Raw genomic sequence first — 26,082 nt, forward strand, 5'->3', positions numbered from 1 at the left:
TTCCCCACAATAGTGGGACCATTCCCCCGCTTACACACAAAAGATTCATGGCCACAGACCATCAAAGGGCCCCCTACAAAGTGAATGTACCAGCAGGACACTAATGGTATGTTTGCTATATCAGGTCATGTGACTGGGGAACTTCACAGGTATTATCAGCGTGGGCACCGGTAACCCTGAGAGTAGTGTTTTACCCAGTTATATTTATCTCCTGTTTAATATAATGACTGTGTTTAATATATTGTGTGTGTCGGTTATTTCTTGGGAGTCTCCAACTATCCAGCAAGTTAAGTGGGGGTTACCCTGGTCAGAATTTTCCTCCCCAGCTGCCCTGGTGACACTGCCAGGAAGGAGCAAGGGGGGTGGAGTACCGCCACATAAATTCATATTGGAGGAAAATAAGGAAGTTACACCTTGCTGAGGGGGAGGCAGGATTCAGAAGAACCCGTAAGGAGATTGGCGCTAAAGGAGGTAATTCAGTGGATAGTGGGTGCTACAATGGCCATCCAATCCCTCAATCAGGTGTGTCCCTAGGAGCCTCAACACATACGGGAGTCCTACCAAGTGACTCCATTGCTAGGCAACCTCTCCCCTGCTAAGCAAGGGTCCTTTGGGAAGAGACCAGAAGGGACCTTTTTTCTGGAGTGATTACATTTCAGTGGTCAGACACTTAAGCTAACACCCCTCCATTACTAACCCTTTGCCACCCACCTCTGGATTCCAGTCCAACAGGGAGGCACACAGACAATGCAGAAGGCAAAGGGGCTGCACATTTGAAATGGAGGTTGCATCTTAGTAAAGATACATACAGAGAATTCATAATCTCATCCAAGATTCATGGATTGTCCAAGCAGATTCCCCAAGCTTTCACATGTGGCCACAAGGAACTGTACAGGGTGCTCTCCTGTGCCCTTCACAAGCCCATGCAGTCTTTGGCCCTGTGGTGTCTTACCCCTTGAGCCCAGCCATCACTAACTATGCAACACAAAAGGACAGTGATATGAAATGCCTGCCTTGCTTTTGATTGTTCCATCCCAGGTGTCAAGATCCCAACAAGGGCAGTCAGGGCCAAAGGTCAGACTAGGGGCAAACCTGATTCTGGGAGTAGCAGAGGAGTTCATAATCAGGGTTGATGCCAAGGTCCAAGTCAGATTTCATGGTCTGGGTCAGGAGGCAATGTCAAAGCCAGGAGTTCAAGAGCAGGCATAGTCATGGCTGCTACAGGATAGTCACACAGTTGCCCAGACACTTCCTGGAATACTCTTGGGGTTTATATAGGGAGGGGAGCCAATCAGGAGCTAGGAGGCTGCTACCTGTAAGACCCCTTGAAGCGGGATTTCCCCTGGTTAGTGTCCACAGCAGATCATAAGCAGTGGAGCACAAACAGCTCCTTCTGGATGGCAGCCTGGTGATGTCAGATGTCTAGCAGCTCTGCAGGCCTGGGTTCTAGACCTGCAGGGCCTTACATTACACCCTTCCCCAGGAGTGCCCCCTGCCAGCCTGGGTTTGCATAGAAGGCTACCATGAGATTAGGTGCATAGACTTGGGACACAGGCTCCCATGTTTACTCTTCGTAGCCCTCCCAGTCAACGAGGTACAAGAGGGAGTCACGTCTGATTTTTGAGTCCAGTATCTCATGGACCTCATACTCATCCTTGGATCCGCACCAGAAGAGGCAGTGGTTGAGCCCAGTGAGCTAAGGGGCCATTGATGTAGGGTTTTAGCAAGGGTAAGTGAAACACTGGGTGTATTTTGAGGGATCTGGTTAACCAAAGCTTTCTGGTCACTGGGTTGATTACCGAGCTGATGGAATATGGCCAAGGTATAAGTAGTCCAGTTTACAATACGGGCAGTTGGTGTAAAGGTTTTGGGCTGAAAGCCACACTTTTTGCCAGATGGTGAATGCCAGGCCTTCCTGGCACCAGCAGTTGGCACACCATGTGTAGTCCTCCTTATCCTTGTCCAAATGGGGCTTGAGTTCTTCTTGGACTTCGTGGATCTGCTGCTCCCAATTAGCAGCCATGGGATTGGTGGAAATGACAAGTATGGCTGGGTGGAAGCCACAGGTTTCATAGAACAGACTGCCCAGCGAGGATGTGGTTGGTGTTGTAAGCAAACTCTGCTTGGGGTAGGAGGCTCGACCAGTTGTCCTGGTGGAAATTCTTGAAGCAGCACAAGTGCTATTGTAACACTTGATTTGCTCGTTCCGACCAACCGTCAGTTTGTGGGTGATGTGTGATAGATGTGTAAGTCCAGACCCCAAACAATCATAGGGGTTCATGCCAAAACTGCAACACAAACTGCGAACTCCAATCAGTTGTGACTTGCTGTGGGAGTCCATGGAGATAGGTGACATGAGTCACCAGGAGCTGGGCCGTTTCTTCCGCACAGGGCAGGTGTGCAATGGGGATGAATTGAGCAATTTTTGTCTACTGGTCAACCACAGTGAGCATTAGAATGTGCCAGTTAGAGATGGGAAGCTTGTCTATGGAGTCTAGGGTAATGGCCATTCAGGGTCTAGATTGGGTTTTGGAATGCATTAGGGTGCTCAGGGGTTTCAAGCACAGTCTATTGGTGTAGGTGCATGTCTTACAGGAATCAGCATCTGAGTGCATGGGGCCATCAGAAGGAGCAGATGGCCAAACAGAAGGTCTTGAGGTGCCCAGATGGCCTGCTAATGGTGAGTCATGACAGAGCTGTAGTATCTCTAACTGTGGGGGTCCTGGCAGAACATACAAGGGGCCTTTGACACAGAGCAAGCCATCCTGGACCTCCAGATAGTGGCATCACTCTTTAAAGGCCACTTTGATGGCTAGAAGCTCCTTATTTAGAATTTCATAATTCTGTTCAACTGGAGTGAACGTCTGTGAATAGTAGGCACAAGGGTGGAGGTGCTGTTGAGAACCATGCCTTTGAGAGAGTATGGCCGCAATTGCCACATTGGCAGCATCGGTCTCGACAATGAAAGGTCGTGCTGGGTCAAGATGGACCAGGATTTGGGCACTGGTAAAGGTCATCTTGAGCTGGCTGAATGTTTATTGTGCCTCCGGAGACCAGGTGAAGGTGGTGTTTTTGCAGAGAAGCTCTGTAAATGGGGAGATTTGGCCTGATAACCCTGAGATGAAGTGTCTATAAAAATTAGCAAACCTCAGGAAGCATTGTAGCTCCTTGATGTTTTGGGGGGACACCGAGGTCAGTATCGCTTCCACCTTCTTGGGGTCCATTCAGAGGCCATCGGGGGACAGGATATAGCCCAGGAACATGATGGACACTGGTCAAAGCTGTACTTTTCCAGCTTTGCCTACAGGCCATGTTAACAGAGCCATTCCAAGACCAACCGGGCATGCTGAGTATGTTGTTTGGGATCCTCAGAAAAGATGAGGATATTACAGGTAGACTGTACTGGTCTAGGATGCTATGGAAGACCTCATTCGCAAAATGCTGGAATGTTGCAGGTATCATTGTAAGGCCTAATGGCATTACCAGGTATTGGTTGTGGCTGTACCAGGTTTGAAAAGCCATCTTCCACTTGTCCCCAGCTCAGATCTGAACCAGATTGTAGGGCCCCTGCATGTCGAGTTTTGTGAATACCTAGGCCAATCATACACAGTCCAGTAGCTCCAGGATTAGTGGAAATGGGTGTTGATTCCTGATGCTAACCTCATTGAGGGCCCAGTAATCCATGCACATAGGCACAAGATTCCATCTTTCTATTTTAATGAACAGAACTGGGGCCCTAGCAGGAGAGGCAGATGGCCGTATGAAACCCTTGGGCAGATTCTCCTGGGATAGGAACGCAGGGCTACCAGCTCTGGTTCTAACTTTGCCAAATATGGCCAAACAACACATATGGCCAAACAACACCCTGGCCCCTTGTTGCAGCTCAGTTGGGCAGTCATAATCATGGTGTGGTGATAGAGTCTCAGCATTCTTCTTTTTAACGATATCACTGTACTCTCTGTACTGGAGGGAGAAGTGCTGGAGTCAAGTCTAGTGACTGCCCACCTGACCCATGGCCAGGACCACGGGGGCGTATCTTGGTTCTCGGGTTCATCAGACAGTGCAGGTAGGCAGACTTGCGGGCAGAACTTGGAGCAGAAGCTAACCTCATGCTCATGCCAAAGGATGTGTGGATCATCAGTCACCAGTCATGAAATGCCAATGATTTTGGGGAAGTGTGGTGAGCAGATCATTCCGAACTGAAGGACCTCCTGATGGTCCTGAACAGCAACTCCCGGAGGAACCATTTCCTGTGTCACTGGCACTGATGACAGGAGAGAGCTATCTACAGTCTCCATTAGTTTGGGGACAATCTTTGGTTGAACCAGAATACCAGGGCTTGGGCCGTATCGGCATCTATGAAGTTGTCCACTGCCCCAGAATCTACCAGTGCCCACTGTGGGGCAATTCAGCAAGGCTCCCCGGAACATGGAGTCAGACCAGGACTTGAAGGTGCAGGAAGTGCTCACCATACATGGCATGCCTTGGTGAGGATTAGGGGGGCATTATCTTGGGGCTCACCCAGGCCAACCTCCTGTACCGGGCCTGGGCATGGTGATTTCCTGTGCCAGAGCTCCTGTGCTAGAGGTGGCCAGTTGGCAGAGTATGGCCGGACCCTACACAGTAGAAACACAGCCCATGGGGCCACATGGCGGCGGGCTCTATCTGGCTACATGGGTTTGAGGTCTGGGTTGAAGACAAGTACTGAGGGGCACTGGCCAGGTGGTAACACAGACCCCTTACTTTCCTCGCATTGTTCACTAAGCCTATTATTAAATGCATATGACAAGGTAGACAAAGGCATCTAGGTGGGTCAGGGCCTCCACACGAGCTTAATCTCCTTGTGTAGTCCCCACTGGAACTGGTAGAGCTGGGCTGCTTCAGTGCACTGTGTCGGAGACTAGTCACTAAAAGTAGGCAGCGTAAGAGGAGATCCACACCACAGACACCAACTTTCATTTTTCCAGTGGGTGCTCCACCTCTGCTCCACCCTGAGGCCCTGCCTCCACTCCCCCCCTCCCCCCCCAGAGCCCACCCTTGCTCCGCCTCTTCCCACCCCTACTCCACCCCTTCTCTCCCACACCTTCCGCCCACTGCCAAACAACTGGTCCTCAGGGCCCTCCGAACAGCTGATTGGCGGGTGGCTGGTAGGTGCTGAGCACCCACTATTTTTTTTCTGTGGGTGCTCCAGCCCCAGAGCACCCATGGAGTGGGCACCTATGAGCCATACAGTTTCCTGGGACACTTTCTGGATTGCCCCTGGGATTTATATAGGGCAGGGAGCCAATCAGGAGCCATGAGGCTGCTGCCTGTCAGACTCCTTGAGGCGGGATTTCCCATGTCTGTGTCCACAGCAGTGGAGTGCAAATTGGCTACAGCTGCTGCTGAGTGTCTGCTGCCTGGCAGCTCTGCAGGCCTGGGTGCTAGACCTTACACCAGCTGCCCCACTCTTGGCATGGACGAGACCACTGCAGGAGTCCTGAGGGCAGGATGACTGCAAGGCAGGACACGTGCTCTGAATCACTGCCCCTTCCATGCACAGTGGCCCTACAGGAGTGTGTGCAGGAGGCACTCCAACTGTGCAAGGAACAGAGCCGCACACTGGGGATGGCCAAAACGGCACTGTGCAGAACATGGGGATTATCTGCATTCATGTCTATGAATGTTCTATAGCTGTGAGGCAGGTGGTTATTGTTTCACAGGCTGAAAGGTGACTAAGGTTAAACCCTGCAAGAACCCAAGCAATGGTTGTGGACAGAATTCAACTGCCTGGTGCTCATGTGGACAATACCAGGAATCCACTGCGTGAAGGCTACCTCGAGCCCCTCTGGAGAAATGTATAAACCAGTTTGGAGCCAGTTCAGGGGAGGTACACCCCAGAGGGATCTGTGCAGCCAGTGGTGGGGAATGCACTGGTCATGAACATCTTTTGCAGTGTCTGCTGAGAGGGCACGCAAAGGATCCTCTGTGTCCAGGCATGTGGACAGTGCCCTCCCTGGCACACAGGACACCGGGTTCCATGGCAGGGAGACCGTTCCCCAGCTACTTCCTTCTTCCTCCCCCAGCACCAGCTGCCCTGGAGCAGCAATTGCCGTAAGTGCAACTCATGTGACGCCGCGGCTTCCTGTGTATTTCCCAGTGTCTACCTCGGCTGCGGGTGCAGTAAGCGACACGCCGGGTGCTGTGCTCCTCGGCTCAGCCTTCCCCTTGCTTGTCGTGTGCCAGCCTTTCTGGAGAGAGCACCATGCTGCGCCGCAAGCCGTCCAACGCCAGCGACAAGGAGCAGGCGCAGAAGAAGAAGGTGAGTGTGAGAAGCGCCCTTGCCCACTCCAGCAAAGGGCGGCCCACAGCTCAGCTGTGACGAGCCCACCAGGTGCAGGCTCTCTCAGTCTCTCCCCTCCCCCAGGTCCCAGCTCTGAGCAGCTCCATGCTGCCTTCTGGTTCATGGCCCAGACACTAGACGCTGGCAGAGCTGACTGATCCAGCCAGTTCCACAGAGGGATGGTCTCTCATCAGGCCCTGCTAGGGTGGACAGCGCCAGCCTGCACCCCCCCAGAAGGACTGTGCTGAGAGCAGACCCCCCCCCATGATGGTGGGTGGGAGGGTGACTAGTCTGGACAGAGACCCTGTGCCATGTCTGGGGCTGGCAGTGTATTGTGGAGCTACAGGAATTAGAAATGGCAAAGTCCTCTCGGTCCTTGGTGCCACTCATCCCACTTCCTGGGCGCTGCAGGAATGTCGAGAGTTTGGTCCAGCCTAGACTGCTTAGTGGTAAGCCATGGCCCCCATCACCTCTCTGGGGGAACGACACTATTCCAGTGCCAGCAAAATGTTCCTGATATTCAGCCTACATTTCCTCTGCTTGTGTCTCTCCACTGCGTCTACTTAGCTGCTCTCCGCGCATCTCCCTAGATCCCCCTCCCCCACCCTTCCCTTCCCCATCAGGTAGCACTCAGCTGCACTGTGTGTCTCCTTGGCCACCACTCCCGATTTCCCAACCCCACCTGATCACTGGGGTTGCTCTTCTCTGAGCTCACTTTCATTTTCCAAGACCTGCATGGGGCTGAAGAGATCAGAACTGACAACGGTGCAGGGTGAAAATCCGACGCTTGGCTTCTTGCTCCAGGGGCCAGTGACCTGGCATTGGGATCCCACAGTGACAGTGATGCAGGAGGATGAATCCTACTGCTGGGGCCCTAGATTGTGGAGTTTGCTTTCACTTGCTGGTCGGAGGTGGCCACTGGCACCAGATGAGCTGGGAAGGTGAATCGTACAACGAGTTGGAGCTGGGAGTTAGCAGATCCCAGCACTAGTGCATTGCACTGTAGGCACTGCCACATTTCAAGGCTGGGGGGGCCAACTTCAGCTGCCTAATGTCGCTGATGTCCATGGAGATCCCCTGGGTTTGCACTGGCGTGAGTGAGAGCAAAGTCCAGTCCTGGAACGATCCTGGCAAGAGTGCATTTGAATGTGGCTCTGGCCCAGCACTGAGTACAGCGGTGTAAAACCCCTGCTTGTGCATTTATGGGTGGGAGTGATGGCACTTCTCATTTCCTTCCTGTGAGGGTGCTGAAAGGTTGGACTGCATCTGCAGAGAGCAATAGCTGCTCCGCTCTCAGGCTGGTGAGAAACTTGTACAGAAACATCACCAGGGTTTTAGCTCATGGATCAAAGCCCTTCAAGGTGTTTGTGGTTCAAGCAATTCTAGGCTGAGCTGATCACATGCTGCTAACCACTTCCTCTGGCAGCCTGCAAGGACTGGCTCCAGCGAGCACTCAACACCAGCTACTAGCACTGAGCAACCTTAGGCAAGAGGAGGCTGAAGGAGACCGGACTCCTGGCTCTGGCCATTGATAGGCACCTGGACCCCTCCCCCAACACTTCAGGGTCAAGCAGCAGAGTCCCACGGGGTGCAGTGGCCATGCTAGGCCGGTCATGAGGACAGGCCAGGGGGCCTGTTGTGCAGCCAGCACAGGCCTTTCATATTGGCTCCAGGGCCTGCCTACAGCACATACACAGCACCAGACCCATCTCCATAAGGGGCGGCTACAAGCATCGCCACAAGCCATTAGAGTGATACAAAGGATTTTCCCCAGTACACACCTCCCCAGTGTTGTTCATGACCTACACACAGAGAAGTTAGATAAAGACATTAAATACTCCTGCTGGAAGGGTGCAGTGTAGCATTACTTTTACTCTTAGATGCCAGAAGGATCTCACACGGTAATCAAAACCAGAGAGAAAGAAACCAGGATGCTCCCTAAGGCAGGAGGCACTACTTACACCACCTTGTTCTAAGCTGGCTTTTTCCAGAGTGACTCTGATCACAGGCTTCCCTAGAGAGCCCGTTAGACTACAAGCAATAGCAAGAAAGTGATCATTTGAAATTCCAACACAGTCCTCAATACACCACAGCTAACTCCAGGATTAACCTCCCCAGGAACCTGCCCCCGATTAACTTCCCCAGGAACCTGTCCCTACCTAATCTCCCCAGACACACTGCCCCGAACTGCACTTCCCAGGAACCCCAAACCCTGACTAACCTCCCCAGAAACCCTCCCCCAATTAACTTCCCCAGGAACCTGTCCTCTATCTAACCTCCACAGCAGTGGTTCTCAAACTATTGTACTAGTGACCCCTTTCACACAGCAAGTCTCTGAGTGCAACCCCCTCCCCTTATAAATTAAAAACACTTGTTTATATATTTAACAGGATTATAAATACTGGAGGCAAAGCGGGGTTTGGAGTGGAGGCTGACCGCTTGCGACCCCCCATGTAATAACCTCGTGACTCCCTGAGGGGTCCTGACCCCCAGTTTGAGAACCCCTGCTCCACAGGAACCTGGCCCTGATAAACTTCTCCAGGAACCCAGCACATATCTAATTGCCCTAGGAACCCACCCCCTAAGTAACTTCCCCAGGAACCCAACCAGCCAATTAACCTCCCCAGGAGCCCCACCTGTATCTAATCTCCCCGGGCACCCTGACTCCGACTATGCTTCCCAGGAACCCCAAACCCCAACCAACCTCCCCAGGAACCGCACCCCCACCAAGGTGTAATCTCCCTCAGTCTTCCTCCTACTCCCCACACCTCCAATTTCTTAATGCATTCCCCCTTCCTGGCTGCAGTCAGAGGCTCATTCCTGGCACCTCCATATTTTTATGTCTCCTGTCTGGCCCTCGTTGAGGGTCTACCATCTTCTCTGAGGGCAGCCTGGCTTCAGCTCCATTGGAAACAATGGGGGATAGTGGCCATCTTTACTAGGGGAAGTCCAGGGCTAGCATTAGGCTGGTTCATGGTACTGCAGTGTGTCCATCTTCCCCAGTCTTCCCTCTTGTTCTTCAGAGTCTCAGCTTTCAATTTAAACAACAGTGCCTTTCTAGCAATTATGGTTGTGACATAAAAATTGACCTGAACAAAACCAATGCAGCCATGTCTGCCGGAGTCTGCAGAGAGCCTGAGACAGTAGCTCTGAAGTATGATCTGCCCCACTTATTTCAGCGGGTGCTAAGTCAGATGTCAGCGTCAACACTGAACTATTTCAGTGCCCATGCAAGGAGAGCAGCCAGGCAAGTATGGAGACTTGTGCAGCGTGATAGCTCATTCTGGCTCTAGGAGCAGGTGGGGTTCATAGATCATAGAATATCAGGGTTGGAAGGGACCTCAGGAGATCATCTAGTCCAACCCCCTTCTCAAAGCAGAACCAATCCCTAATTTTTGCCCCAGATCCCTAAATGGTCCCCTTAAGGATTGGGCTTACAACCCTGGGTTTAGCAGGCCAATGCTCAAACCACTGAGCTATCCCTCCCCCACTTGGGTTGGGAGATACCACCGCTTCTTGTTTCCTCCTGCCACAAGGGAGCCCAGCACAAGGGTCCCATGGAGTGCAGAGAGCTCACATTATCACCTTTTGGTAGCTTCTGAGAGCAGCGTCTCATTCTGGCATCGTGAGTGGGTGGGGCTTATTGTATGGGCAGAGCTTGGTAGAATACCCACTACATCCACCTCCTCCCTGTGACCCCTGTAGGAGCCTCTCTGTCATCGGCAAAGACGGTAAGGAAACGGCAGCTATCTTGGCTGAGGGGAGCTTGGCTTCAGTCCCATTGAGAGGGGCCATTTTGGATAAGGGCAACATTTCACAAGTTTGAAGACAACAAATCAGGAGCTAATGAGAACCCAAATCTGTCCTCCCTCAACATTGTGAGAGTAGGCAGCTCTGCCAGGGAGAGGATGAGGAAGAGGAAGCCACTAACCGTGGTGACCTCAGCCAGCTGAATGTGGGCATCGCCCCACTTTGGAGGTGATATATTGAGGACATGCGGTGGGCTCAGGGGTGTCTGTGAAGGGCTGAATGAGGGTTTGGTTTCCACATGGCATGGGAGGTTACAAGCCTTCTGCAATCAGCAGCCCTTGGAAATATGTGTCCCCCCACTGCTGTCCTGGCTCAGGAATGACAACCCACCCCTGCATGTGCTAGACTCCCCTGCTACCTCTGGGGCGCTCTGTTCCTCCAGTCTGACGCAGTAGGCCCTTGCAACAGTTCTGCACAGAGTGAATGAGACATTGGGAAGTACCACATCCTTCCTCCTCTCACCATGGAAACAGGCCGTCTCTGAGGAAGGCAGGGCAGGCCAAGGCAGCATTATAGCAGCAGACCTCGCTGGGCACCCCCTCCCTACTCACTGCCCCACCCTCCACTCTCACTTCCCCTCCTCTCTGGGGCCTGGGCTCTTAGTCCTCCGGCCCTACTTTCCTTCTCTAGCTCTTGACACCCTGAGTTCCACCACCCCCGCCCAGCCTCTCACTGACGCTAGTCAGTCACTTTCCATTTCCCCATTGCTACTGGCATTGAAACTCCTGCCTGACCCGTCTTTACTTCCAGTGAGCGCCAACCCCTGCCAAGGCTTTCTCCAGCTGCTCTTCCTGGCACTTGATATTTCCAGCACCCGCCCCCACACCTCACTCACGGACGGGTAGCCTAGTGCCAGCACCATGTGTCCCCTCCAACTCACTAACAGACTCATCGACCGACGGGTCACCTAGTGCCGGCTCCTCATGCGTCGCCTCTGACTCAGCGATAGATGGGTCGCCTACCACTGGCCCTCTGCTTGTCCTCTCTGACTCACCAACGGATGGGCTGCCTAACTACTGGTCTACACATGTCTGCTCTGCCTCACTGACAGACACCATCTCCTAGCGCTGTCCTCCTATGTGTCCCCTCCAACTCATTGACAGACACCACCCTGTAGTGCCAGCCCTGCACGCATCCCCTCCAATTCAACGATGGACACTGTCCCCTAGTGCCAGCCCCAGGCACGTCCCATCTGATTCCCTGACAGATGCTGACCCCTAGCGCCGACCCCGTGCGTGTCCCCTTTGACTTGCTGACAGATATGTCACCTGGTGCTGGCCCCACATAGTGCCCAGCTTATAGGGAGCTGCTCAGCCCAAGAGGCTAGACCTTAAACTCTTGTCACCATAATCAAATTGTGGCCTGACCCAACCCTACTCACTCACCACATCCTACAGACAAAGCCTGATGAGGCTGCAGGGCCATGAATTCCCAGGAACTGCTGGTTGCTGGAGGAAGTGCACTCAAAGGAAAATACAGCTACTCACTACGCTGGTTTTCACTTTCTAAGGCTCAGGTTGTTTAGTCCAGTGTGTAAAATGCCCCCAGTGCTCTCGGCACACACAGACTCCTTCCAGCAATGATGGAGAGGCACATTAGCTTGATACTTTTGCTAAAAAGAGGGCTGTAAAATAGCCAATGTGATTGAAATTGTTATCTTCTAGCTTCAGTGTTAAAACCCCATTGAGATGAATGGGGCGATTCTCTCCTCTCAGAGTTCTCATTTAAGACTATCCACAAACTCCAGGAGGGAGCTGTGTGTTAGTGTAACACAGGGATGGTTTTTTTGCAAGCAGATAAACTGGAAATGCTATTTGCTGGTCCCCCCCACCACCCATTAGATGCTTAAATTCTACAGAAATGATGGGCTTGCTCCTGGGCTGCAGGGTGGGCCCGACCACCATGCACCACCACTGTCCCCTTCCCATCTGCTTCTCTCCCAGTGCTAGAGTGTTGTTTGCTCTTGTGCCTGCAGCTGGGCCCTGAGCTCACAGCTCACTCCCCCCTCTTCCCCCCACTCCCCTCCCCAGTGCACCCCAGACACTGTTCCTGGACCAGGTGCTGCACAGCTCCATGCAGCCCAGCTTACAGTGTTATTTATAGTAATACACCAGATGCTTGACAGCACTGTGTGTGAGCCAGGAATATTTCCACACAACTGGAAATACCATGTCACTGGGTGGACCCAGCTGGAGTTTTTTTGGGGGGCGCTTGTGTTAAAAGCAAGTCTCTAGCCTTTATGGTTGCGCTGATCGGGCATGTACCCCACACTGCCCCTGAAAGGGTTAATGAAGGCATGCTAGGCCAGTTATCTGGCTGCACCTGGAGCTGGCCTAGGCTCACACAGGCAGGAAGGTGAGAGTGGAAAGGGGCTGGGGCAGTAGAGAGTGAGGAACTCTGCAGTCACTCCATGGGGCCAGTGGGGTGACCTTGGGCTCCTCCCCTGAGGGGGTGAAGCCTGGCAGGAGGCCAGAAGAGAGAGAAAGCAGCCCCTGGGAGTAAAGCAGCCCCAGCAGCAGGATTTGGACAACTAGGGAGAGAGCCCTGGGAGGTGCCCAGTGGAGGATGGCACAGCAGAGAGGGAGACAAGGCCCAGGAGGGCTGAAATTGGTTTGTGTCTGTATGCTTAGTTCGGGATTTTCATTAGGCGACCCAGAGGAGAGCCTTGGGAGTCCTGAGAAGGGATAAACCGTGGCGAAGGTTGTGAGCAACACGCAACCCAGAGTAAGCCAAAGACCCTTCGGTGAGGACACTAGACTGTTGGACTTTCTGTTACTCTAGAAGGAGAGGACTGAATTGTGACCTGGCCGGAGAGCTGAGTGGCAGGAAGAGGCAGAGTATCAGAGGACCAGGGCAGCTGTCTGCAGGGAGGCGTTAGGTAGGGAGAGAACTGCTACACAATGCCCTGCCACGAAGAGGCACTGTAGTGGTGAGGGATCTGAAACCCATGGCCTCCAGGCTGTCTTCACTACCTCCCTGCAGGAGCAAAGTTCAGCGAGAACTGCTGGGTATGCTCAATGGGCTGAGCAAACCCAGGGGTTACAGCACAGTTGTCAGCCAGGAGGCTCACTATACAGCCAGGATCGTCACTCCAGGCTCACCTCCAGCCCCTCATACATGCTGGCAAAGTCTTGTTTTCCGGTACATACACATTACAGAAGGGAACAAGGACCTTTGCTCACACCTGCCGGGGACCGAAGCCCTTTATTGCCAGGATTGTGGGCTTTTTGATCGCAGCAGTCAGCCATTGGAGGGGACAGCCCAGCAGATTGGCTTTCCCAGGTGCTCCCAAACAGGCAGGATCGTGGAACATCAGGACAGATCAGGCAGCTTTGGGCATTGTAGATCACCAATGCAGATATTGTCCAAGGGGTGAGACCAGTAAGTGCGGGCTTACAGCAACCAACTGACTGACTGCGCTGGCACCACATGAACCTGTGGTTTGTGAAGGCAACCACCCTGCGGCCAGGATTTCCACGGGGTCCCCGGGGTCCCTGCCTGCGGAAATGACAGCAAGTGGGACGGGCCTAAGGCAGCAGCTGTTGCACCAGTCTCTTTGGAAGTGCTTGCGTTTGTGACCAGCCCTTTCCCTGTGCTGAATCTGAACAAAATCACTGTGTTCCCCTGCGGACAGCCTTCCATACTCTGTTGTCATGCAGAGACGTGGCCTGACACCTGAGTCAGCCCAACCCTCCCTTTCTCCCCATGGATGTGCCTTCCCCTGCCATTCCCACAGTCTGTTCTGCCAGGTGGGTTCAGTACAGTGCGGGGCTCGCATACAATGCGCTAGAGAACAAGAACTCCCTTGGCAATCCAGTGTCACTTTGCAGGTATAGCCGTTGCAGTGCTGCCAACCCCACGCATTCCAAATCAGGGGGCAAGACCCCAAAATCATGAGATAGGCTTAAAAATCCTGACCCTTTTAAAAAATTATAACGTGTATGTCTGTGGTTTTCCCTTTCTGGTTTTTGGGCCTTTGGGAATCATGTTTTCAAGCTTTTCTCTATAACCAAGAAGGCTAATGGAGCATATGGGAATAGGGTCATACCCCTTTAAATAGTTTTTGCTCTCTACTGTTGCTACGTTCTTGAAACTGCCAGTCACCAGCCAGAGCTGCGAGGCGTGTGTAGGGAGACCTGGCATGGTGTGGCCATTTGGAGCCCACCATGCCCAGCTGGCTCGTTCTTATGACCAATGTTGTATAAAGAGCACAACCCGCAATGACTGGTGGTGAGGATGGGACCCTAATCCAGGAACACAGGGCACTAGGGGCTGAGTGACAGTGAAATTGCAGCTACTGTGACTGTGAGTGACCGGCTCATTTAGGGGTTAAAGGCTATTTGGGGAAAATTGATTTGTTTGGGAGCTCAGCAAAGTCCTGGTCCACCTATAATGAGAGATTGGAACAGCCTAGCATAGCTCATGGGATAACTGATAAAACAAGGTGGGGGTTTCACTGAGTGCAATGGGGCCAAAACATATCGCATGCTGCATAGCCTAACAGCTCCGCTTAAGCCTGCAGCCAAAGCAGTGGTTGAGATTCTACAAGATCCCCCGTTCCCCAAAGCCACTGGGCATTGCAGAGTGTCTCTGCTTTTATTAACAGAATCAAAAGGGGAAGGAAATGATTCCAGATTCCGTGGCTGAATAAAGGCTATTAACAGCATTGCTGCTTTGGAGCAAGTTTCAATGATGCATTAAGGGGCTGGCTAGTGTGTGGGATGCACAGTGAAGCAATCTGAGAACAGCTATTGACGGAGACTGAATTGACCCTAAAACCTGCAGTAAAAGTTACTGTGTGAATGGGCACAGCTACAAGGATGCCAAGAAGCTGCTACAGCCTCATATCATCTATGCAGCAACTAAAGTGGGGGACAAGGAGGAAGTACAACCTGAAGAGCACCCAGACCCTATTATTTCTTTGTGTGAAAGAGTCTTTCAGTGACTGTTGGGTCAAGAACAAACCTTGCAAAAACTGCAACAAATTGGGCTCCGCAGAGAAAATATGCAGGTCAACACAACAGTCCCCTCCTGAGGGCAATGCCAGAGATTTGAACATTCATCAGTTTGCAAATGACAGCCTGGAGTCCAGTGAGGACGCTATAGCATCACTACAGCTGTTAAATGTGGAAGACCATAACGGATGGATTCCTTTACAAGTGGAAGGAATAGGACTCGAAATGGAGCTTGGTACAGGGGTCCGCGGTGTCTAATTTTAGAGCAGGATTATTAGTGACAATTTAAAGAGGTGAAGTTGTAGGAAATCTCGGTGCTACTAAAAACACACAGGGGGAAATCCTCATTTCTTGGATGTTATTAAAGTGAAGGTAACAGCTTACTGTAAACAGCATCCACTAAACTGCCGAGTTTAGGAGGAGGTCCTGCGCTGTATGCCTGACAGAGCAACAACCCCTAAGTGCACTCTGACACAATGGACAGAGAAGGTGCCGGTCCCCAGGCTGCCCCACAGCTTTTGATGAGGCCATAAAGCTTTTAGTATCCAAAGGGCCCTTCCATAGTGGTGGCATCGTTGCCTGTAAAATCAGCTGGTGACGCTTCCATACGCGAAAGAGGAGAAGGGATTTCTCATTTGAAGAAGATCAGCGGAGATCGAAGAGGCAGAGCAGGGAGAGGGGAGGGGCGGAGCAGGGGCGGGAAGAGGCAGAGCAAGGGCAGGGCCTCAGTGGAGGGGGCGGAGCGGGGTCTCAGGTTGGCGAGGGGGCGGAGCATCCACTGGTGAAAAAAAACTCAGCGACTGTGGTTCACACTGGCCATTGGAAGTTGCAGGTAGGGATAACGAACTGAACCAGACAGTTGGTATGTTCTGTATAGCACAAAGTGAAACCTTGCCTGCAACAAATGCCAGGGTACAGCAGGAAAGTGTCTGACATTACAATGGGTAGATGGACTCATGCACAAAAACATCTGTGTCCAGCTTTCTTTGCTCGCAGGGAATAGTTAAGGGTATCTCAAGGTTGCCTAATGTGTGACACCAGAGTGTTATTCCTACACAGCTCAGGGCCTGTGTATTCCAAGAATTACACGAGGCCATTTAGGACTGTAAGGAGAGTCTTGGCCAGGAGTGTGTGGTGGCTGGGGATTGATGCACAGAAAGAGGAAATGGCAACATGGCGAGATGTCTAAACATGCTCCACTGCATCCTTGGAAGTCGTCAGCTACGCCATGGCAGTGATTCCATGTTGACTATGCTGGATCACTTATAGAGCATACGTTTGCGATTGCAGTAAATCACGTCATCTTCTAACCTTAGTTCTTTCTATATGGGGTCAGTTCTTTGATCCTTCTTCTCTATTTCAGCCTGCCTTGAAGCAGTTCCTCGGAAACTCCACCGTTAATCAAACCATTTTGTAGAATGTTCATCCATCTAGTCTTGGGTCTTTCAACCCTTCTCCAACCTCCACTTCTCAGTTTAATACCCTGTTTCCTATATATTCTTCTTGTCACATGCCCAAACCACCTAAGTCTGGATTCCCTCAGCTTTTCTATAACTGGGATCACCTTCACACTTCCCCTAATTACATAAGAACAGCCATACTGTGTCAGACCAAAGGTCCATCTAGTCCAGTATCCTGTCTTCTGACAGTGGCCAATGCCAAGTGCCCCAGAGGGAATGAACTGAACAGGTAATCATCAAGTGATCACCCGTCACCCATTCCCAGCTTCTGGCAAACAGAGGCTAGGGACACCATCCCTGCCCATCCTGGCTAATAGCCATTGATAGACCTATCTTCCATGAATTTATCTAGTTCTTTTTTGAACCCTGTTATAGTCTTGGCCTTCACAATATCCACTGGCAATGAGTTCCACAGGTTGACTGTGCATTGTGTGAAAAAATACTTCCTTTTGTTTGTTTTAAACCTGCTGCCTATTAATTTCATTTGGTGACCCCTAGTTCTTGTATTATAAGGAGTAAATAACACTTCCTTGTTTACTTTCTCCACACCACTCATGATTTTATAGACCTCTATCATATCCCCCTTAGTCATCTTTTTTCCAAGCTAAAAAGTCCCAGTCTTATTAATCTCTCCTCATATGGCAGATGCGCCATACCCCTAAATATTTTGTTGCTCTTTTCCAATTCCAATATATCTTTTTTGAGATAGGGCGACCACATCTGCACGCAGTATTCAAGGTGTGGGCATATTATGGATTTATATAGAGGCAATATGATATTTTCTGTATTATCTATCCCTTTCTTAATGATTCCCAACATTCTGTTCGCCTTTTTGACTGCCACTGCACATTGAGTGCAGTAATTAGTTCGTTCCAAACACACCATCCTTGTAAATTCCAAGCATCCATCTTAACATTTCATTCCCACTGTCTTCAAGATCCTTTTGCAGTGATTGCAGTAAAGATGCCCATCCTAAATGGCCAGACATATCCTGTATGAATCCAAGTAGTTCAGCACAGATGGTGGACGTGTTAAAACTCTTGTTTTCAGTTACAGGAGTTCCCAAGCAGTTTGTAACTGACAACAGAACTCAGTTCATAGACAAAGAGTTTGGGTTTTTTCCCCCAAAGAAATGGTATCAGACTCGTCACATCAATTCATCACCATCCTGCCATAAACGGGTTAGTGGGAAGGTTTATCCAGACATTCAAATAACTGCGTCATGCTATGCCCCTGTATAAAGGTCGCTGACAAAACAAATATTATGAATTTCCTGTTGTCCTGTAGGAACGCAGCTGATGCTATTAAAATCAGACATCAGCAATGTTGTTTATGGGGCATAATTTATGCCCTAGCCTGGACTTCTTAAAGTCCAATCTACAGACAAACATTCCTAAGGAATAGGGTGATCAAATGGGCACACATAGTCACACCCTACAGCTCAGTTTTCACAAGGGAGAAAAAAATCTCCATAAAGAAACACCTATAATAATTGATGGAGACTTGAAGTGACATCACAGATTGATCCTCTGCCTTGTCTGGTAGATGTGACTCAGAGCATGCCCTGGAGTTGACATGTAAACCAGCTCTTGAGCACACATTCTGCAGGACATACCGCACCAGTGATACCTGTTGAAAACACAGAGCTACAACACAGCTCCAGTAACTTGTGACTGCCCTAGCGTGTAAGGGACCAGGTATAAGCAGTCTGGCCTAGCGGTCACAGCTGGGAAGCAGTGGTCAGCCAGGGGAGAGAGGCTGAGGCTGGAGGGACAGCAGAATTGACATTAACTGTATTGTACTGCGCAGCCACGAGGTGGCACCATGGCACATGCCGTATCTGAGCACACTACCGCTGCACCTGGCTGCGCCTTGCGGGCTGGCCTGGAAGACAGTGCCTCTGCCCTCCGATAAAGGGAGCGCTGAGGCCAGGTTGAATCTGGTACCAGTCAGACCAGCCAATTATGGCCCTGCTACCCCCATGTCTGAGCAGTTCCTGCGGGAAGGGAAAGCCCTCCAGCCAGGGTGGGGCCAGGAAGGGGAGGGACGACATGCCAGAGGTGGGAAAGGGCCTTGCATGATGGGGACAGATCTGCTGAGCTCTGGTCTGTTCCTGCCCTGTGCTGGGGGCCAGGCTTCAGAGAAAGGGCAGAGTGTAAAGGAGGGGGAGGCCCCTGCCGAGTGTCATACCAGGGCGGGCGGGCCCTAGCCAGCAGGCGGCGCTCAGCGGGAGGGGGCGGGCCCTAGCCAGCAGGCGGCGCTCAGCGGGAGGGGGCGGGCCCTAGCCAGCAGGCGGCGCTCAGCGGGGTGGGGCTTGCTGGCTCATGCTGTCCCTGCTTCCCCACAGCTCTCCCTGCAGCGCTCCAGCAGCTTTAAGGATTTCGCCAAGTCCAAGCCCAGCTCCCCCGTGGTGAGCGAGAAGGAGTTTAACCTGGAGGAGAACGTGAGTATCTGCACACTGCACCGCAGGGAGCAACTGACTGCACTCACAGGCTGCCGCTCCCACCCTAGCCATACGGCGTGCCCACTCCCTGCCCTCAGGGAAACCCCTCTAGCCCCACTCACACAGGGGGACTAGCTCCTGCCCAGTCCCAGCTCCACACCAGTCCGTGCCTGACCCAGGCCCATATAGCCCCCGCCCGGCCTCACCCCACCCACAACCCACTCGCCCCTTGGGCTCCTACAGCCCCAGCTCCACCCACGGCTCCACACTCAGATATGTATGGTCCATACACTGCACCCCTGTTCTAGGTAGACAGCTTATCAGAAGAGTCGGAGGTGCCCACAACACTGACTGCTCTCTGTGTGGCACTGTTCCCCAGGCTGGCACTCACCTGCCGGCGCACCCCCATCATCTCTCAGCTCAACACAGGGACAGTGTGTGACACAGGTGGACTCCTGGTGCTCACCGAAGACATGCCTCTTCCCCACAATCAAGTGCTTGGGCTCTCCCGTGTGGGGCACTGTGGTTTCCCTGCAGAGAGTTCTGCTCAGGGCATCCTCCCAACCCCCATGCGGCAGCCCAGCTGGCTCATCCTCCCTTGGTTTGAGGGGCAGAGGGCAGAGAGAAGTGCAGGGCACTTGCTTCTCTGGCTCTGTCCCCCCCGACACTTCCAACTGGCTGTGACTGTCCCTGCAGATTCCTGAGGATGACCCAGCCAATGCACCTCCTGATGACACTGGGAAGAGCAGTGGCATGAAGCTGGGCAAGAAGTGGAGAGCCGTCATCTCCCGCACCATGAACAGGAAGATGGGCAAGATGGTGGTGAAGGCGCTGGCCGAGGGGAAGGTAAGGAGCAGGGTGTCAAGTCTCTGTGCTAAGATCCCAGGGTGTCAGCACAGGACAAAGGCCTGGAACTCAGAGAATCCACAGAACAGAAAGGACCAGTGCCCAGAGCAAGCTAAGATGGAGCTGGTGCCAGCTTGGCTGCCAGCCCAGCTCTTCCCTGGTGGCTCCTGTACAATCGAGGTTTTCATTTCCCAAAGCAGAGTTCCCAGCCCTTTTGATTGCAAAGAAAATCTTGTGAACATGACCTGATGCGCTAGGGCCTGCCTGAGCCTGCAGGGGGCAGCCCACCCAGCAACTCCCTCCCCAAGGGTAGTTAACTCTGGTGCCTACCGATGACAGTGTGATGGCAACACTTTCACTGCTGCTCCTTTTAGGAATTGTGGGATCCTGAGCGAGACTTGAGTATGAACGTTCTTGCCTGTCTGACCTCTAAACCCCTGTGGGGTGTGGTTCCTCTCTTAGTTATGCCTCTAGTGCAGGCATGTGGAAATAAACGCCTGCCCTGCCCTGGTGCATGAGAACAGATAGCACCCGCATGCAGGTGGTGGTGGGCGGGGGACTCCCCGCTGGCTCAGGCTACACAGTTATCCTGTAGTTGGGGCAGAGGGTGCTCCAGCCAGCCTGTATCTCACCATTCCTGAACCAGTGTCCCATTCATTCATCCCACCAGCTCCTGTGAGGCAGGGCACGGGCTGGTGGCTGCATGGCAACGGGGTAGCTGTTCCCGGGGTCTGACTCTCCCCTTCCAGAGAGAGTGCAACAGTTTATTTGATCACTCAGGTTCTGCTGCTTGCCACCCTTCACTGGACAAGCACCCGTCAGATGAGCTGGCTTTCCCCCCTCCCCTCCTCGGGCTCGCCTGACTGGCTTAGGGTTAGCAGGTTCCCCATGTGGGGTGGGAACCTCTGCCCCCACCTCTGGAGCTTGTTTCATGCCAGCCCCTTTTCACCTTTGTCCTCTGCCCTGGGCTGGCTTCCTGCAGCTCTGTGCCCAGCTTTGGATCAGGTTGGAGTTCCGCTCGCTAAGCCATTCTTCCAACTCGGAGAGCAGTCTCTACGTCCTGGAGCGTGCACTCCCCATACCAGCCATCCCCTCCCTGGGATACTCGCCCGGCTCATTGCAACTTTAGACTAGTTCTTATCAGGCCTTCTCTGAGCCCCTCGCTGTCCCTTTCCATAAGCAACAAGGGTGAGCTCAAACTTCTGTAGCAAAGTGATTTTAAACTTACCCCAGCACTCTTCATCTCCCGCATGACTGGCACGTGTCCACTGAAGGCTGGGTGGACAGTGTGAAGCAGCCTGGCCACAGCAATCCGAACAAAGGCGGAGGAAATGGAATGACTAGACGAGAAGGCGGGGAAGGGGGGCTGACAGCTCTAGGTGGACACTTCCCATCCACTGACCTAGACCCCCCCCTCCAAGCAAGTGAAACAGGAAAGTGAGCCCCTGGCCCCTCTTTACTCCACCACTCAGCATCACTTGCTGCCAGGAGAACCCCCCTCTGATATACCTGGACCCAGTTTTCAGACCCAGGAGTCCCAGGTCTGTGGATTCCAGATGGTGATCATGCTCGGAGCTCTCCCATTGCTCCTTTCTGTAGCAGCTAGCCCATGTGCTCAAGGCGGCACCCAGCATCTGTGCCCACTGGACACAGAGAGCCAAGCTCGGGCCCTTGTTACATTGCTTTTGTGACTGTCTGAGTACCAGCCCCTCTGACACAGCCATGCTGCAGCCTTGCAGCCCCCCTGCCCCAGCCTGCACTAATTGCCTTGGCCTCTGCCCGCAGGGAGAAGTGGGGGAGGAGGGGTCCATGTCCCCCATGTTTCTGGACAGCAGCCTGGAGGAGCCAAGCCTCGAGAAGGTGCCCTTGTCGTACGTGGAGCTGGAAGAGGACGTGCACACGCCGCTCAGCCGCCAGACATCCAGTGGTGAGCGCAGGGGCCGTGCTGCTCAGTGGGAGCGGGCGGGGAGGGGCATTTTCACATGCCACCATCCTCCCAGCTCCCCTCCCAGGGCCAGCTCTCTCCAGGCACCTCTGGAGACAGGAGAGGGCCCACCCCCAGCAGGAAGGACAGAGGCTGGAGCAGTCTCAGCCTAGCCCACATGGACACAGCACCCTGTCACCCTCTGGCGTTGCCACTTGACTGTGCTCCCAACCCAGGAGGCGTGAATCCTCTTGACTGTTCTTCCCCCCTTTCCCTGCCAGCTCAGAGGGCAGCCCCAGGCCCCTGCTGCTAGGATGACCAGATGTCCTGATTTTATAGGGACAGTCCCGATTTTTGGGTCTTTTTCTTATATAGGCTCCTATTACCCCTCACCCTCTGTCCCGATCTTTCACATTTTGCTGTCTGGTCACCCTACCTGCTGCCTGCCCCAGGGACAGTGCGGCACAAGGGCCGACAGGGCTTCGGTGATTGCCAGCACCTCTGCCACACTTTGGCCTCAGCCTCCTTGGGGCAGAGCCCTGGCCAGGGAGCTGCCCCAGGTGAAGGTGGGAGAAGCCACCTTCACACTACCATGGCTGCAGGGGCTTGGGGCTGGCTCAGTTCATCTGGACAGAGTGCATCTCCCATGCGTTTAACCTGCTGTAACCAGGCTCAGAGCCACACGCTCAGGCTCGCATTTAGACCTTGCGACGCCCTCACCATCCCCAGGCTGCAGCGCCCTGGCTGCAGCCGGCACCCGTCCATGCACACAGGTGGCCTTAGAGCTGTGTGCAGAGCCGGGCTCAGACTTGGTGGCACGGGTTTGTAAATGCAGCGCATGTACATGCCCTTTGGGTTGCCAGGTGTCTGGTTTCAACCAGAACGCCCGGTTGAAAAGGGACTCTCGTGGCTCCAGTTGGAGCTGCGGGGGATGGCGCCTGCAGGAGCGAAGGCAAAGCTGTCTGGCTACCCATGTGCCTAGAGGCTGCAGGGACCTGGTGAGCATTTCCTCAGAGCCACAGTAAGCGCTGCCAGGACCCCGCATCCCTTCCTGTACCCCAAGCCCCTGCCCCAGCCCAGAGTCCCCTCCCACACTCCAAACCCCTCATCCCCCACCCCACCCCAGAGCCCACATCCCCAGCTGGAGCTCTCACCCTCCTCTGCATTCCAAACCCCTGGCCCAGCCTGGAGCCCGAAGCCCCCTCCCGCACCCCAAACCCCTCATCCCCGGACCCACCTCCAGGCAAAGCCCTCACCCCCCACCCCAACCCCCTGCCCCAGCCTGGAGCCCCCTCCCTCACCCCAAATCCTTCATCCCTAGCCCCACCCCAGAGCCCACCCCCCAGCTCAAAGCCCTTACCCCATCCTGCACCTCAACCCCCTACCCCAGCCTAGTGAAAGTGAGTGAGGGTGGGGAAGAGCGAGCGACGGAAGGAGGGGGATGGAGCTAGTGGGGGGTGGGGCCTCAGAGAAGGGGCGGGGCTTCAGAGAAGGGGCAGGGTGTTCGGTTTTGTGTGATTAGAAAGTTGGCTACCCTACGTGCCCTACACACTGTTCATGGGGTTGTGGGGGAGATGTCGGGCAGCAGAGCCTCACCTCAGGCCCTCAGCAGCCTCGTCCTGCCTCCTGACCCGGTGTGGCGAGAAGTAGCTGCGCGTTCCTTCACAGTGCAGAGAACAGGCAGCAGCAGTGCCCCGGCGGTGACGGTCCCTTGCGGAGCAGGGGGAGCCAGCTCTGCCCACTGTGGGGGAGGGGCACCCCTGAGCCTGTGTTAGGTGCGGATCTCACACGTGTCACTGGGGCTCTTGCTCGTTGGCAGCTGGAGGGTTGTGGCAGGCGCAGCGGAAACAAACTCCTCAGCCCAGTGCAAAGGACAGAGGCACAGTCACTTACCCAGCCACAGGCTGCCCTTGGGTGGGGCCAGCTCTCAGGAAAGGGAAGCAAAACCCCTGGCCTGGCTGGCACAGCGGGAGAGGCTGACATCTTGCCCCTGCTGCAGGAAGTGAATTGGGCTGCACCAGCCCCTGCACCACAGGCAGCAACCGCGACAGCATGAGGCTGGAGGAGCCCAGCCTGCCCTACAGCGGCCCTTTCTGCGGGAGAGCCCGGGTCCATACGGACTTCACACCCAGCCCCTACGACAGGGACTCGTTGAAGCTGCGGGTGAGTAAGGCCTGACCGGCTGGGGCAGGAGGAAGGCGGGTGCAGAGAGAACGATCTATTACTGAACACACACCACCGGGTCCACAAGAGCTTGGCCTCAGCTCTCCCCGGCTCAGCTTGAGGAGCTGCTGGGTTTACTGGCAGCTCAGCTGAGTGGGTGGGGGCTGGGCCTTTACCATAGCTGCCCATTCTCCTAGTGCGAATGGAAACAGAGTACAGGGTACAGCACTCCTTTGGCAGTGCTTCGTGTGTCATTCCCGCGAGACATGACTCCCATGCTGCACAGGTGTAGGTCATGCCACAAGGCGCCAGGCGGCGTGAACTGGGACTAACACCCCCTTCCCGGCTCAGCTGCTCTCCGGGGCCTGAGCCAGTGCATAGACACCCCATGGCTCAGGGGCTGGACAGGCCCAGCTTCTAGGAGAGCCTTCTCCAGCCTCACCGGGGCCTGCATTGCAGCAGCAGGATCACCCCCCAGGCCCACTGTAGCCATCACAAAGGCACAAGCCCAGGCTGTCCCCCGTGGCAGGCCCCTCCTGGCAGCTCCCTGGGCAGAGCAGAACTCCACTGCTGGGAGGCTGGCTCTGGTGCTGGCTCTGCTGCCCCCACCAGCCCAGAGCCCCACCAGCCACCACCACTGGCTAACAGGCTATAGAAAGCTCAGTCTTGTAGACTGGGGCCAGCAGCCCCAGCACCCAGCCCTGTGCCCTGCAGCCAGGCCCCGCTATGTCAATCCTGAAGCACAACGGAGTCAGAGAACAGCTGGCTCCCCAGGCACACAGGGTCCCAGAGCAGCACAGAGCTGCTGAAATTACCCTAGCCTCTCCCCCTTCCTCCCAGTGCCCAGAATAAGGGGGGAGGGGCTGGGTCAGGGGCACACCTTACTCTGCCCCCTTTCATCACAGCACCTGAGCATCATGGGTTTAGGCCTCATGGGTTTCTCCTCCCACCCTCCAGGCAGCAGGGCCATAGCTCCAGTGTACATGGGGGGATCAAAGCCCAGAGAGGCTAATGGGCCTGTCCAAGGTCACACAGGGCCTCTGTGGCAGATCAGGGAATTGAACCAGGGGCTCCCAGTTCCTAGGCCAGCCTAGTCCAGGGTGCTGCATGGACTCTTGGGAACACTGCAGCCTTGGCATCAGGGCAAACAGCCCCAAACCACCTCCCACCCATGGATACCGGGCCTCAGCAAGACTCTTCTGCTTCAGTCTCTGCTGTGTGCTCCCACTGGCTTAGCTCCTCAGGTCTCCCTGGCGCTCCCACCCCCCTGAGCAGCTGGCTGGTAGGGTACTAAAACGCCAGCACCTGGCTGAGCCCCATCCGGCACTAGAGGAGCTGACCCAGCGGGTGCCAGTAGGGAAAATGTGGGGCAAAAAAGCTTGGCAAAGGCAGCCCCAGCCCTCGCCTTCCTCACTGCAGGGGTAGGAGAGAGGACGACATCCACCCCCAACCGTGGGAACGGCTACAGACAGGCTCCAGGGAACAAATGCCAGTGCCTTTGCCTGGCTGTCCCCCGCAGCACATCAGCTGTCCTGTGGGGGGCCAGGCTCCCACCCAGCTCCTACCAGTGCCACTGCTAGGGGAGCCCGTGGGCACAGACCCAGCAACAACAGCGCAGGTGGGACAAGTGCAGCCCTGTCCCACCTGCCAGGGGTAGAGATTCTCAAAGGGATTCCTCTTTGTGTCTGGCCCAGAAAGGGGACATCATCGGGATCATAGAGAAGCCCCCCGTGGGCACCTGGACGGGGGTGCTAAACAACAGAGTGGGCTCCTTCAAGTTCATCTACGTGGACATCATCCCCGAGGAGCCAGTGCCAGCCCGCAAAAACCGGGGGCAGAGCAAGAGCAAGCGGCCCAAGCCCAAGACCTTACACGAGCTGCTGGAGCGCATAAACCTGGAGGTGAGAGCCTGGCCACGGGCTCTGGGGAAGGGGAGGACAGGCGACCTGCACAGACAGGCACCAGCGGTAGGGTGACCATACTCAGACAGACTCATAGATATTAAGGTCAAAAGGGACCATTATGATCATCTAGTCTGACCTCCTGCACAATTCAGGCCACAGAATCTCTCCCACCCACTCCTGCAATAAACCTCTCACCTATGTCTGAGCTACTGAAGTCCCCAAATCATGGTTTAAAGACTTTAAGGTGCAGAGAAT

General features: G+C 54.1%; 1 protein-coding gene across 2 annotated transcripts in view; it reads left to right on the forward strand.

Moving 5' to 3' along the window:
- The first annotated feature begins 5,346 nt into the window (after positions 1-5,346).
- Positions 5,347-26,082, forward strand: part of SASH3 (SAM and SH3 domain containing 3) — a 30,797-nt gene continuing 10,061 nt past the window's right edge. The window contains exons 1-6 of one of the 2 annotated variants that reach the window (XM_007063807.4): positions 5,347-6,301; positions 18,895-18,990; positions 19,687-19,836; positions 21,622-21,763; positions 23,760-23,923; positions 25,618-25,824. In XM_007063807.4, the coding sequence (XP_007063869.1) occupies positions 6,245-6,301; positions 18,895-18,990; positions 19,687-19,836; positions 21,622-21,763; positions 23,760-23,923; positions 25,618-25,824 (816 nt within the window). In that variant the 5' untranslated portion in view covers positions 5,347-6,244. Of the gene's footprint in view, positions 6,302-12,485; positions 13,882-18,894; positions 18,991-19,686; positions 19,837-21,621; positions 21,764-23,759; positions 23,924-25,617; positions 25,825-26,082 lie in introns of those variants that run through there. The other variant, XM_043521968.1, reaches the window with a different exon arrangement.

This window comes from Chelonia mydas, chromosome 9 (genome assembly GCF_015237465.2).
Source record: "Chelonia mydas isolate rCheMyd1 chromosome 9, rCheMyd1.pri.v2, whole genome shotgun sequence".
NCBI lineage: Eukaryota > Metazoa > Chordata > Testudines > Cheloniidae > Chelonia > Chelonia mydas.